Raw genomic sequence first — 14,354 nt, 5'->3', positions numbered from 1 at the left:
AAGAAGTAGAAAGACAGGGAAATTAATTGTCAGATCAATAGGAGAGTTTAGGAAATGGAAGATAAGGCAATTTATAAGTGTTCATAGATATTTGGCAGGAGCATATAGGCACTTACCTGAAGCTCCCATACCACTTCATGATGTGAATCAATTAGCTGGATTTCCTCCCTGTTGTCATTATTTTCAGATAATTAGCTTCAGCATGCACAGATGAGCCTGTCTCGGAATCAGACTACGATGAACAGCAGCTGTCAGATGTATCTGTGGTTCATAGAGCAAATCACTCATCTCTCTGGATGAAAGCAGTAAATATACAAGATATTATATTAAATGGTCATTTTGTTTAGAAAATGTAATGGCTATTATTTGCTCTAAAGCTTTCTAAAGAAGTTTTGATAGCTGAGTATAAATAAATGTACTTTGGATGCACTCACAATTATATCTCTGACACCTGAGTGTTTGAGTACCAGGCAAACCTTAGTAATGCCTCAGTTAGATCCTAATTTCCAGCAACCATTTCCACTGCTATTCCCAGAGTCTGCGAGAGGAAAGGAAGAATGGGACTGTTGAGAGAAGTCTTCCCATCCACACTTTTAAAAAGATCACATAATTAGGTATTTAAGAATAACTGTGTTTGTGGGTGACTGCAAATATGGCACCATAACTTCAGTTCCAATGAAAACAAAGTCATTTTTATCTCCTGGAAAAAGGCAAAGTTATTGGGGAAAGAAACTAAGATACTGAAAACTATAAACAAAGAAGGAGTGGAGACACAGTAAGCTACAGTATGTTAGTTTCCTTGACAGTATGTTTAAGTACTAATGCCAATACTGCCTGAGACATCTGAGCTCCACATGTAATTAGCTCTGCGACTCCTAGTAGCAAATATCACCAACGACTGGAGATGGAACACTAGATTGGGCAGGGCTCTGTGTTACTACAGTGAATTCTTTCCCTGATGTTTGGCTGGTAGGTCTCGCTGAGATGCTCAGAGTCTAACTGATCGCTTTATTTGGGGTCAGGAAAGAATTTTCCCCCAGGTCAGATTGGCAGAGACCCTGGAGTTTTTTGGCCTTCCTCTGCAGCACGGGGCACAGGTTGCTTGCTAGTTTGAACAAGAGAAAATTTTAGAATCTTTAACTCATGATTTGAGGATGTCAGTAACTCAGCCAGAGGTTAGGGGTCTATTACAGAAGTGGGGTGAGAGGTGAGGTTCTGTGGCCTGTGATGTGCAGGAGGTCAGACTAGATGATCATGATGGTCCCTCCTGGCCTTACAGTCTATGGGTCTATACATTGAAACCTTTCTCTGGTTATTCTTTTATTTTTCGTACCTAGAGGCAGTAATCAGAATCTTCTAGCTTATACTGCATTTCCAGTTCTAATTTCTTCTCTATGGATATTACTTTTAGTAGACAAAATGTAAGAGCTTCAGTATAAACAATCTTGATTGGTACTGGGACTCTAAAAGAGAGGTTTAAATCACTATGCCTCTTTCTTCTTTTTAAAATATATTGATTCTCTTTCAAACTACAGCACGTAAGTAGACTGGTATTTGACAGACTTGATCATCTTGCTGAGAACATCAATATTAAGGTTGAAATCTCATTATAAATGTAAACACATACACAACTTGTTCTTAGATATGTTTTAATGTCAGTCAGAATTCACAGTATGAAGGAGATGCAAAGTGTCCTGTAGGCAGTCTTTGAAGTATGAAAAACCTGAACGGGGAACTGCTTAAGATTCCTCCCCCGCAACTGTATAACAAATTTATGTTAATCTCTGGTGCATTAAAACAAGTGCTTTTTAGAAGATGGTTCTGAAAGATGTGCTATTTTCAAAACAATTCAGCCTGTGTGAAACACAGAAATAACCAATAAACACTTTAAGGTGGCAAATTGCAGTGAAGATTCTTTTGTAACTCACTAAAAAACCTGAAGAATTAAGTTGAAATGACACGATAGCTTTAATAACAAAACTAACTCAAGGAATCTGCTGCTGTTAATCCTGTTCTTGCATATGTGTACAATTAAGGCCTGATCTAAAGGTCCCTGAAGTCACTAGGAGCCTTTCCATGGACATCAACCGGTTTTCGATCAGGCCTTTAGACATGCTATCCAACTAACTTTAATATTTTTATTTCTTTAGATCCAGCCACTATGACAAGTTTTCCTCTTTCACATGGAAAGAGTCTGTCTTGGTGTGCTGATAACTGAAAAACTCATTGCAGACTCGCCTTGCAGGCATGTCAGCTGATAACTCTACCAATGGAACCAATGAGAAAAGCCACCTTTTATTACTGAGCTGCAGTTGAATCCTCCAATATTTAAATATATCTAATGTCATAAGTGGATTAAAAAAGAAAAAAAGGGAAAAAGGCATGTGAAATGCAGGCAATCACAACGCAGTTTCCTATAAGCCAATTACAACAGACTTCTACAGAAGTGACGCAAATTCACACTATACTGTCAATAGAAGACTTTCATCAGAACTCAGTATCTAAGGAAACTTCTTGTTTCTCCTACAATTAAATGATCAAAATGCTAATCTGCAAATCCCTTAATTACCACAATAAAGCAAAGTAATTTACAAGATTAGTCATTTGTTTTGCTACTAGTTCTATATTTATGGCACAACCCACGGTTTTCTGAAGTCCTTGAAATACATTATTCCAGTAGACATACCATAGATGAGCATCCATGGTTAAGGGAAAATCTTCACACTAGGCCAAAGCAAATTGTTCAGAAACTTCTGAACAACTTGATTCATTATTTGAGCCAGAAAGTTAAGAGCTGTTCCATGACTGCAGTTGAGTGTTGTGAAGCATGACAACAAAATCAGAGCGCCCTTCAACCAAATATCAAATGCCTGAAGTGCTTTATTGCCAATTAAAGCCAATAAAAATAGAGCTGAACAAAACTTTTAGACAAACATGTTCAGTGAAAAATGCAGCTTTGGGGTCTCAAAACATTTTGTGAATTTATTAATGTCACAGAATTGTCTTGGGTGGAATATCCTAAAAAAAAAATCTGAAGAAAAAAATCAAAATGTTTTGTTTCAAATTTAAAAAATCTAAACATTTTGGAAGTTTAAACTATTTTTCATTTTGAAATTTCCTTTAATTATATTTAAAGAATTAAACATTTAAAATGCTCAAACAAAACAATTCACACAAAGAGCTGAGTGCAACTACCTTCATGGTCACTATGGAGATGCAGCTGGGAAAAAAAGAACTACCCCAGGGCCAAGTACATCAAATGCTTCTTCCTGATCAGAGCCAAGACCAATATGACACATCCTGTTAGCACTTTGGCCATCCCTGTTGCACTACTGAGATTGCTCTTTTGAAGCCCTAGGCTATTGACTCACCAAACAGACAATTTAGTTTCCTAATTTTATTTGATACTAAATACTCCTCACCTGCACCCCTTCCCTGCCCCCCATGTTTAGCTTTAAATACCTGTAGTAATCTAAAGAACAGTTCAAGTAAGTTCCAGTAGACAAAACCACGTGTGTGTTTGCAAATAATGCCCATGACTAAGAGAATCGGTTGCAAGAAGAACAAAGGCTGGCCAACAGGAGGATAATGTCCTTCTTGTTCTATCTTAGGTGTTGTGACAGGATGGAGATGACAAGATTTAAAGGGCCAAATTCTGGTCTATTACACCAGCTAACAATGGCATAGGGCCCAGCAGAACTTGGTTCAATATGTTTTCTCTGCATTCCTCAAAGCAAAGTAACCTAAAATAAAAAAGGTCTTGTTTCCTCAATTGGATGAATAAAAAAACAAAACCCTTTTTTAACAGAATGTTGAATTAAATATGGTCCTTAAGGCACTGTTTGCAACACTTATGGAGGAAGATGTGTGAAAATGATGTTACATTATATTAAATACAGGTAGGGAAATTTTAATTGATTGGGAATTTACACAGGAAATTATCTCCATTTTCTCCCCTCACAGGGCTTCTCCTATCATTCCATTCGACCTCACATTCTCTCCCAGGACGGATTACGTTAAGACTGGATCCTCAATGCCGTGGTCGGGATTGCAAGTGAAGGAGATGGTAATGGCATAACGAGTGCCCCAGTGAACCTTTTCCACTCGATGAAGGTTCTCCGACCCAGAGGTGAAAAAGGAAACCCGACCTGTAAGAGACAAAAGTAGGAGATTGGTGACAGGGCCTATACCACACCGTTGACTAGTGGCTCTCTGTGTGATGTTGCTGTGTCTTGGCCCAGCTGCTATTTCTTTAGGCTTAATTGCTCTCTAGTTATCAGAAAACTCAGGACTTTATCACCAGGAAGACAAATGGGTATTACAACCATGGGCTACATTGAGACAGTTTACGAAGCTGATTAAAAGGTGCATCAATCCTTTCTGCTAAAATGATGAAGACACGGGGTTCAGCTGAGCCCTAGAGCTTGATAAAGAGTGAGTAGAGGCCAAGGAAAGTATGAAGCCACTTCTAATTTGCCCTGATAAAGATATAGCACTTGTGTACTGAACTGCCAGGAATGGGACTCAGGTTTGATTTTTCACGCTGGTCTCTAATTCTACGGAGGAAAGGGGAAGAGCATGAGCAACCTCCTTTGGAAAAGTGCTTGGCTCATCAGGGCCAGACAGTATTACAGTGTCTGCATCTTCGGGGCAAATTCGGATTGTTCCACATGGTGCCCTAAGGGGATAGAGTGTGTATGTCATGGCTCCATCCCTCAAGCACAGGCCAGCAAACTTCACCTGCCACACATGGTGGGGATAAGTAAGTTGCACTCCACAAAATGGGGTAAGTAACTGCCTTCCTGAGGCAGTTTCTCTCTCATTGCTCCACTAGGGCAAGTGGCTCCATATTTCCCACTATGGGCTGCACCTAATTGCAAGAACCTAGCTCTCATTTGTTGGGTGTTTTTACAAGGACTAAAGTCATATAACTATAAAAGACAGTGAAAAGCAGAAGTTTTTAGCTTGATTCTTTTTCTCACTGCTGATTATCTAAGTTCTCAAATGCTATCACTGGCTTGCAACGGAGGCTCTTAAAAAAGCCAGTAACTTACCAAAATTTCTCACTATCAAACATCACAAATCCATCTCATAAGGTAATTTCCCAACCTGGAAAAAGCCAGAGTAGACTTTATAAGCAGCTGTGAAAGGGCACAAGCCATTGTTCAGGTATTTGCAATCGCTTTGTGCACTGTCAGAACATTCATTTTTCAGCTAGATCAGAAAGTTCTATATCCCAATGCAGTTCCAATTGCTCTTTCCTTAGAAAGAAAGCAATTCCACAAAGGAATGGGTTTGGTGGTTGCTTCGTGATGAGCAAATGGCTCTAGTCCTGTAGGTAAGTGCTTTACCACCGACGACTTTTCCAGTAGGACCGTTCCAGAGGGTTTCAGCATGTTTTTTAAAGTACCATAGACTTAGTATGGCCATTCATGCATTCCCAGAATACCGAACATTCTGGTACTTCCAGGAGTGGCATGGGCTAACCCCCACTGCTGTGACCTCGCACGTAGGATGCGTATGAGGTCACGCCACATAGAGATCACCATTTTGAAGAGTGTGCTGGCCTGCCCACATGACCTCACACACTGAGGGGCAGAGAGGCACACTTTTCAAAGTGGCATGTCCGTTTTTGTCTCAGTACTGGCTAGGGGACAAACCACCCAAAAAGAGGACTATCCAGTTTAAAATCAGATGAATGACCTGCTTACATAGACTTAAAATGCTATCAAAATAAGGTGAAATGCTCAAAGTGAAGCATCAAGAAGAAGGGAACACTAACACTTGCACAATCTTTCACTGCTCCAAATTGCCAATGAACAACGTAGGAATTTATTTATTTAACAGGATATCTCCATTAAAAACAAAATCCTATCTCCTAGAACTGGAAGGGACCTTGAAAGGTCATCGAGTCCAGCCCCCTGCCTTCACTAGAAGGACCAAGTACTGATTTTGCTTGTTAAGTAACTAAAGGCATGTCTACACTTACCAATAGATTGACACTGCTGCAATCAATCCAGCAAGTGTTGAGTGAGCGGGTCTGGTGAAGACACGCTAAATCGATGGGAGAGCACTCTCCCATTGATTTGTGTCCTCCACCTCCCCGAGAAGTGTAAGGGAAGTCGACGGGAGATGTAGCCACCGCGGTAAGTGGATCTAACTACGTCGACTTCAGTTATGTTAATCATGTAACTGAAGTTGCGTAAGTTAGATCGATTTACCATGGTAGTGTAGACCAGCCCTAACTCAAGCTGACGCAGCATGTAGTATTTTTCTTTGCACACCTGTCCTATCCGAATCCTATGTTTTCCTACTCAGGCAATTTTTCCACTGATCACAGTAGTCTGAGATTTGTTATAAGTTCATCTTGGGGAACTCCCATACTGAGAATCTGACTCCTGCATGCAATATATTTATCTATGAGATGCTCACCACTAAGCCACTGGAGTCATTTGGCTGCCTTACTATTTCACTACTGCAGTTTGCACCACATTGAGGTAAATTGTTTCAATTATGCAATCTGTACTCCAGAACTGGGCACAAACAGCTAATTATGGTGGGAGAGAGAAGAAATGCTAACTAAAAAGGTCCAAAAGCTTTGTCACTGCTGATGTAGGAAGTGCATTTAGATGCTCTAAGTGGCATTCATTAGTCAGAACTCAATAAAATGACAAGTCCTGCAGCCTCGATTGGCAAACTAATCCCTGCTGTTTGCTTTGTTGAGGCTGACAGCAAATCTTGCCCCTGTGGATTCAGTTGCTGTCCAAATTTACATAGGGAACCTGTTCTAAGAGCTAAACAAAAACATTTCAGCAAATAGTACTTTTGCTGAAAAATTTATTTCTTGGAGCACCAAACCTATTTGTGAATTTGTGTCAAATGTGAATAGTGTTAACAAAAAAAATAAAAGAAATGAAAACAAAAATATGGGAAATGTCAAAATGAACAATTTCAACATTGTTTCAAACTGACATTTCTGAAATGTTTCATTTGACCTGAACAACTACTTGTTGTTTTTTGTTTCAGCAAGAAACACTCCCCCCTGCCTCTCTCCCCCAAAAAATCAGTTTAGGCTTGAAACAAGCAGAATGTGTTTCCAGATTTGCTGTTTTGGCCACCGAACTGAAATCACTTATTTGGTTACCTCTGTTCCAGACCGCTGAATAGCATCGCAAAATCATATGCTGCATTCTGCCCTGCCTGTGGCTGCATGTCAATGGTGGGTAAAGCTATATATAGTATATTAATTTACATGCACAGTTGATAATGATCCTTGGTGTCCTGTTCTTCTGAATGAAAGGCACTCCACATAATAGCAATGTATTACTATCCTTTGAGCATCAAAATGAACATGCTGACATCTTCTCAAGGACTTAATTCAAAGCTTGTTTGCCCTGAGTGTATTTATTTATCTAGTTTTCTCTTTATGCTCTATCCATGTACCTGGTTCTCTAAATAACCCATTTGTGCTCACTAGCTTTGCCATTGTTCATTTAAACTGACTTTCAAGCATTTTTGTTCAAACTCTTATTAAAAAGACAATGAGCAAATCAAGGTAGTGATGTTTCAATTCATTGTTTAAGCCAGTTAACTAAAGTTGATTCTTTGAACTATCCAGGATGTGATTTTAATTTTCTTCTTTTACAGCTGTAACAGTTTAATTCCAGCTTTTATGTAAAATGACTTTTATTGCTACTGTGCATCAAATCCCCATTAAACACCAAAGGAAGAAGATACTTGTAGGTGCTGAGTGGCTGAAGAATTCACAATTCCTGCACTGGGGAAACAGAGTCTGTTCTTTTTCCTCGCCTGGGAAGCAATTTTGGTGCAAATAAATTTCAGACACATCTAGAACAAATGGCTTTTACAGTAACACTAAATAGATACAGTGTAATTTATCAGGTGCATTAAGGGGTTTTTAAGGGCGTGGAAGAGGGAGTGGGGACATTTGAGGGCAGAAAGGCTGCAGATAACACACGAAATGGCAGAAACACAAGCCTGGCTGTGGAGGGGGAAGGCAGCAAAGAGATGGGAAGGATAGTGGAAACTAAGGGTGTGAAGGAAGGGCAGGCTGGAGAAAGCATAGAGTGGAAGCAGCTGAAGGGCAGGGATGGAAGCTGCAGAGCGTGTGTGGAATCCCCAAGAAGCAGAGTAGCAGAAGGTGCAAGCAAGGGAACTGGCTCTTTGTGCTGTTCTGGAAACAAGAGAGCCATACGGTTGGTTCTCCGCCAGCTGAGAATCCTTGGGTGATGGACAGCTGGCACAGCCTCCCTCCTTCTGCTCTTGGCAGTAGGGGGCACGGCTGGAGCATCTATGCTCCATCCATCCCCAATTGCCCTAATTCTTCTTAGAAGGCCCAGGGAGCGGCTCTAAATTTTGCCAACAGCTAAGCTGGCCCCAGGCCTGGTGAAACACAAAAGTAATCATAGAAATGTAGGGCTGGACGGGACCATGAGAAGTCATCAAGTCCAGCCCGCAGCACTGTTGCAGGGCTAAGTAAACCTAGACCAGCCCTGACAGATTTTTTGTCCAACCTGTTCTCAAACACCTCTGATGATGGGGATTCCACAGCCTTCCTTGGAAATCTGTTCCAGAGCCTTAGAGTTAGAAAGTTTTTTTATTTAATATCTAACCTAAATCTCCCTTGCTGCAGATTAGGCCCATTACTTCTTGTCCTACCTTCAGTGGACATGAAAAATGATTTATCACGGTCCTCTGTGTAACAGCCCTTAACATATTGGAAGACTTATCAGGTCATCCCTTAATCTTCTTTTCTCAAGACTAAACATGCCCAGTTTTTTCAGCCTTTCCTCAGAGATCAGGTTATCTAAACCTTTTATCATTTTTGTTGCTCTCCTCCGGACTCTTTCCAATTTGTCTACATCCTTCCTAAATTGTGGTGTGTCCAGCTGGGGCCTCACTGGGCCGAGAAGAGCAGGACAATTACCTCTTGTGTGTTACATACAACACTCCTGTTAATACACCCTAAAATCATATTAGCCTTTTTTGCAGTTGCATCACATAGATGACTCATATTCAGTCTGTGGTCCACTATAACCCTCAGATCCTTTTCAGCAGTACTACCACCTAGCCAGTTATCTCCATTTTGTAGTTGTGTATTGGATTTTTCTTTCCTAAGTGAAGTACTTGGAACTAGTTTGTATTGAATTTCATTTTGCTGAATTCAGACCAATTCTCCAATTTGTCAAGGTCATTTTGAATTTTAAAATTTGTCCTCACAACTTGGTGTCATCTGCAGAATGTCATAAGCATACTTTCTATTCCATTATGCAAGTCATTAAAGAAAATATTGAATAGTACTGGACCCAGAACTGACCCCTGTGGGACCCTTCTAGAGTCGCCCTCCCTATTGGACAGCAAACCATTGATAACTACATTTTGAGTATGGTCTTTAAATGAATTGTGCACCCACCTTATAGAAATTTCATCTAGACCACATTTCCCTAGTTTGCTTATGAGAATGTCATGTAGAACTGTGTCAAACCTTACCAAAATCAAGGTATATTATATATACTGATTCCCCCCACCCATTAGGTCAATATTCCTATCAAAGAAGGAAATTAAAGTTTGTTTAGCATGATTTGTTTTTGACAAATCCATGCTGACTATTCCTTACAACCCTATTATCCTCCAGGTGCTTATAAACTGATTGTTTAAGAATTTGCTCCACTATCTTTCAGCTATTGAACTTAGGCTGACCAGTCTATAATTCCTCAGGTACTCCTTTGTGGGGTTCCATGCGGAGCAGATAAAGCACACGACCAATGTGGTTGCAAGCTGAATCCGAATCCTGTTTATTACAAGCTTTCTTTTATAGTTTTTCTCAACATTACATAACACAATTAGGCTATAATCACACATCTACGGATTGGACAAGAAGGAGAATCATGTGTTTATCACATGTATAGCCCCACACCGATTGGTTCAACCGTTCCTTACATAAGGCCATGATTTGTTTACCTCATCTTATATAATCCTAGACCACCAGGGGGCCTTACATAAGGCCATGATCATCTTATATAATCCTAGACCACCAGGGGGCCTTACATAAGGCCATGATCATCTTATATAATCCTAGACCACCAGGGGGGCCTTACATAAGGCCATGATTTATTACCTTGCAAGTGTCCCATCGTGACCCTTACCTCCTCATGGAACTTTCCATTAGGTTGGTGTAGGGATGATACATCCCCACACCTCCCCCCTTTTTCTTAAATAAGGAACTTTTTAAGAAACGTAATATTACGTAAATGCCCACGAAAACCATTGGGGTGTAAATAAGGATAGCCAATAAGACATGTTCTAAAGGGATCCGATGGGGTGGCCATGAACAAGCAAAAAGGGCTTTTTGGCCAGTTTGGTTTGCCCAAGTGACCCAAACATTTTGTCGTGGGTTAACAAAAGGTACAGAGTTTGGACATACAAAGACCGCTGCTCCTATAATAAGGAGTCCGAACAAACAGAAGTACAGCATTATTAGGTGTTTAGGTTGTAGCAAACAACAAGTGCAAGTCCGGTGCCGCGGGGTCGTCGTTTGGCTTTTGCATGGCGGCGTCCAGTGGCCGGTGCGTGGACACGTTATTCCATCCAGTGCACCCAATCGCGCAGCCCCACAAACCACAACGAGGACAGGGGGTAGCTACATCATTCGCCAGAGGGATCTTATCCGGTGGTTTTTTCCTATATGTCCTTTCAAAGTTAGATAAGCCTGGCTCCGCCATTCTTTCCAACCTATTCTGCAACTGCTTACCCTGCCCCGGGAACTCCGCCCGGAACTCTGGGGTACAAACATCATTGGTGACAGGAAAGCCGGGCTGGTTCAGGGCTCGCAATGTGTGGGACTGCGGGGGATCGCTCTCACCGGCCAAATGGGACAACTGATTTAGCATGTTCTGTAGCTGAAGGCCCTGTTTGTACATTTCCGCCCGAAATGTTTGTAACTTATCCCCTTCTGGGCTCGAGACCTCCATTTTATCCGTGGGGTCGTCCGGTAACGGGACGATACTCGGATCAGCTTTGGGTGCACTGGGGATGAGTGGTACGATAGTGTCCTCACCCCCAAAGAACTTACGGGCTCCCACCGGCAACACATAAGGCGGCTCCTCTTTTGGCCGAAAGAGGTCATTAATGGCTGACTGGACCTCGGCTTCTGCCGCAAGCGTCTTTATCAGTTTTTTAGATTTGCACCATATTAGGCTCAATGACACGGCCTCCTTGTTGCTGTGAGAGACCAACTCCCAGAGGTCAGAGCCTAGACTTTCCCAGACTGCCTTATTAAAGACCGTATCAGGAGTAACAAAAAACTCACGTCTCTGCCCCCATTTCAACAAACGGGACAACGTGTCAGAGGGAAGCTTCTCTCCCCGCTTTTTAGCGATGCGTAGTAAAAAATCATGCACCGTCTCCTCCTCTGCAGACAAAGCAGAGCCCATTTTATTAAATGCAGCCGCTTACCTGTGAGCTCACGAACGTCTCTCTCGGACGACCAGGAGCCGGTATCCTCCGGTACCTCCTGCCGCGGCTGCCACCTCCGCCTTTTCTCACCGAACGCTTCAGTCGGCTGTGAGCTCACGAACGTCTCTCTCGGACGACCAGGAGCCGGTATCCTCCGGTACCTCCTGCCGCGGCTGCCACCTCCGCCTTTTCTCACCGAACGCTTCAGTCGGCTGTGAGCTCACCAACGTCTCTCTCGGACGACCAGGAGCCGGTATCCTCCGGTACCTCCTGCCGCGGCTGCCACCTCCGCCTTTTCTCACCGAACGCTTCAGTTGGCTGTGAGCTCACGAACGTTTCTCTCGGACGACCAGGAGCCGGTATCCTCCGGTACCTCCTGCCGCGGCTGCCACCTCCGCCTTTTCTCACCGAACGCTTCAGTCGGCTGTGAGCTCACCAACGTCTCTCTCGGACGACCAGGAGCCGGTATCCTCCGGTACCTCCTGCCGCGGCTGCCACCTCCGCCTTTTCTCACCGAACGCTTTAGTCGGCTGTGAGCTCACGAACGTCTCTCTCGGACGACCAGGAGCCGGTATCCTCCGGTACCTCCTGCTGCGGCTGCCGCCTCCGCCTTTTCTTAAACCATGTTCAGTTTTTGGTCGTGCTCCAGTTGACACTGAGCTTGGCAAACCATCTAAATCTTGGTAACCTGCCCTCTTATTCCCACAGATTCCCTTTCTCTGATGATCTTTGTGAAGAAGGCCTGTCTCCACTTTAACAGGGCATGGCTGTTTGCGCTTTTTGGTAGAAGGAGTGCTGGAAGGAGAAGAGCCAGCACTGAGAGCCTCTTCAATATCTAAATTCAATTGTTCCAGTTTCTTCATGAGAGATGACATAGAGTCTGACCACTCAGATCCTTTTTCTGGTTGGATCTGCTTTCTCTTTGCTCAGCTTTTGAGACAACACCTGTTGGGTCTACTGTCTGAGAACATTGATCCCTGCTCCACTGGCGGCTGTGTCTAGTATGATCTCTGCTAGCTCACTCTGGGCAAAGTCCTGGCTGCCTTGATGTCCAAGCCGAATCACGTCGGGGTCACCATTTGTGGGGTTCCATGCGGAGCAGATAAAGCACACGACCAATGTGGTTGCAAGCTGAATCCGAATCCTGTTTATTACAAGCTTTCTTTTATAGTTTTTCTCAACATTACATAACACAATTAGGCTATAATCACACATCTACGGATTGGACAAGAAGGAGAATCATGTGTTTATCACATGTATAGCCCCACACCGATTGGTTCAACCGTTCCTTACATAAGGCCATGATTTGTTTACCTCATCTTATATAATCCTAGACCACCAGGGGGCCTTACATAAGGCCATGATCATCTTATATAATCCTAGACCACCAGGGGGCCTTACATAAGGCCATGATCATCTTATATAATCCTAGACCACCAGGGGGGCCTTACATAAGGCCATGATTTATTACCTTGCAAGTGTCCCATCGTGACCCTTACCTCCTCATGGAACTTTCCATTAGGTTGGTGTAGGGATGATACATCCCCACACTCCTTGTTCCCATTTTTAAAGGTAAGTACTACATTTGCCCTTCTCCAGTTTTCTGGGACTTCTCCCATCCTCCAGGAGTTCTCAAAGTTAGTTGGTAATAGCTCTGAGATTCCTTCAGCTAGTTCCTCAACTACCCTAGGATGAATTTAATCAGACCCTGATGACTTGAATACATTTAACTTATCTAAATATTCTTTAACTTGTTCTTTCCCTATTTTGGCTTGTATTCCTTCCCTGGTTGTCAATATTAATTGTGTTGAGTATTTGGTCATCATTAACCTTTTTAGTGAAGATTGAAGCAAAACAGGCATTAAGCACCTCAGCTTTCTTGAGGTCATCAGTTATTAGTTCTTCTTCCCCGCTAAGTAAAGGACCTACACTTCCCTTCATCTTTCTCCTGCTTCTATTTGAAGAACCTCTTCTTATTGCCTTTTATGTCCCTTGCCAGGTGTAACTCACAGTAATATAAATTGATCTTTGACACCTCCTGCACCCTGAGTAAGAGGAAGCCCAGCTCATCTGGATCAGAGGATCAGGGCTATATTCTTCATCTGCCTTAAGCAATAGCTCAAGCCACAGAGATTATCCAAGCAAGCAAGCTGTGGTCAGGTAAGTGGCATGAGATGTTAGCCAAATACAAACAAAACTGCAGGCAAATTAAGTGCTTTTGTTTAAAAATCCCTATCAATGGTCTCTAGCTATTTGAATTAATTTGATCTTCAGCCAACCAATCCACTGTTTATCACATCAATATGCCCAGCTGCAATCCTTTCATTATGCAGCAAGGCAGTATTCAAAATACAATAAGCAAACTATAAGACATCACTAGCATTGAGGCAACTTAGTTACAATAAGCTTCAATTGTACTTTTAAAAAACATACCCAGCCAGACTGTGGTAAAGTTTCTTATGCAGTAGTTTTCAGGGAAAAACAAATCACAGGTGTTTGTCAGTTATAAATATCACATCTTGATGCTTGAATCATAGCCACTGTACAGTTCGATACTGTATATAGCCTTATCTGCCATTTAAAGGATTCTTCTGTGGCTCACAGAATTAAACCTAAAGTGAGAAATGTACCTGGGAATTTTCTAGCTAATACTACACTGCAGCAAAGCGCGTAACAAACTCTAATCCGTACCATTCCAGGAGTTCATAAGACAATTTGCAACCTCCCTAAAAGTTGTGTGTGATGAATGTCAGGACAGGAATTATACTATTAATGGGAATATTTTCATCTTGATGCAGGGGAATTTATGCATCCATCTCTCATTAGCACTAGGGGTTTATTAAGAAAAAAATTCACTTTAAAACTACTAACTGCTTTCT

At 42.2% G+C, this 14,354-nt stretch overlaps 1 protein-coding gene across 3 annotated transcripts in view; it reads right to left on the bottom strand.

The window, feature by feature from the left end:
* Nucleotides 1-1,632: 1,632 nt before the first annotated feature.
* Nucleotides 1,633-14,354, bottom strand: part of OGFOD3 (2-oxoglutarate and iron dependent oxygenase domain containing 3) — a 103,001-nt gene continuing 90,279 nt past the window's right edge. For all 3 annotated transcript variants that reach the window (XM_065562708.1, XM_065562707.1, XM_065562705.1), the window contains one exon: nucleotides 1,633-4,148. In XM_065562708.1, coding sequence (XP_065418780.1) covers nucleotides 4,012-4,148 — 137 coding nt within the window. In that variant the 3' untranslated portion in view covers nucleotides 1,633-4,011. The remainder of the gene's footprint in view (nucleotides 4,149-14,354) is intronic.

The sequence above is a fragment of the Chrysemys picta genome, chromosome 12 (assembly GCF_011386835.1).
Source record: "Chrysemys picta bellii isolate R12L10 chromosome 12, ASM1138683v2, whole genome shotgun sequence".
In the NCBI taxonomy this organism is placed as follows: domain Eukaryota; kingdom Metazoa; phylum Chordata; order Testudines; family Emydidae; genus Chrysemys; species Chrysemys picta.
The sequence above is the reverse complement of the archived record's forward strand: the minus strand, read 5'-3'. Positions and strand labels throughout refer to the sequence as shown.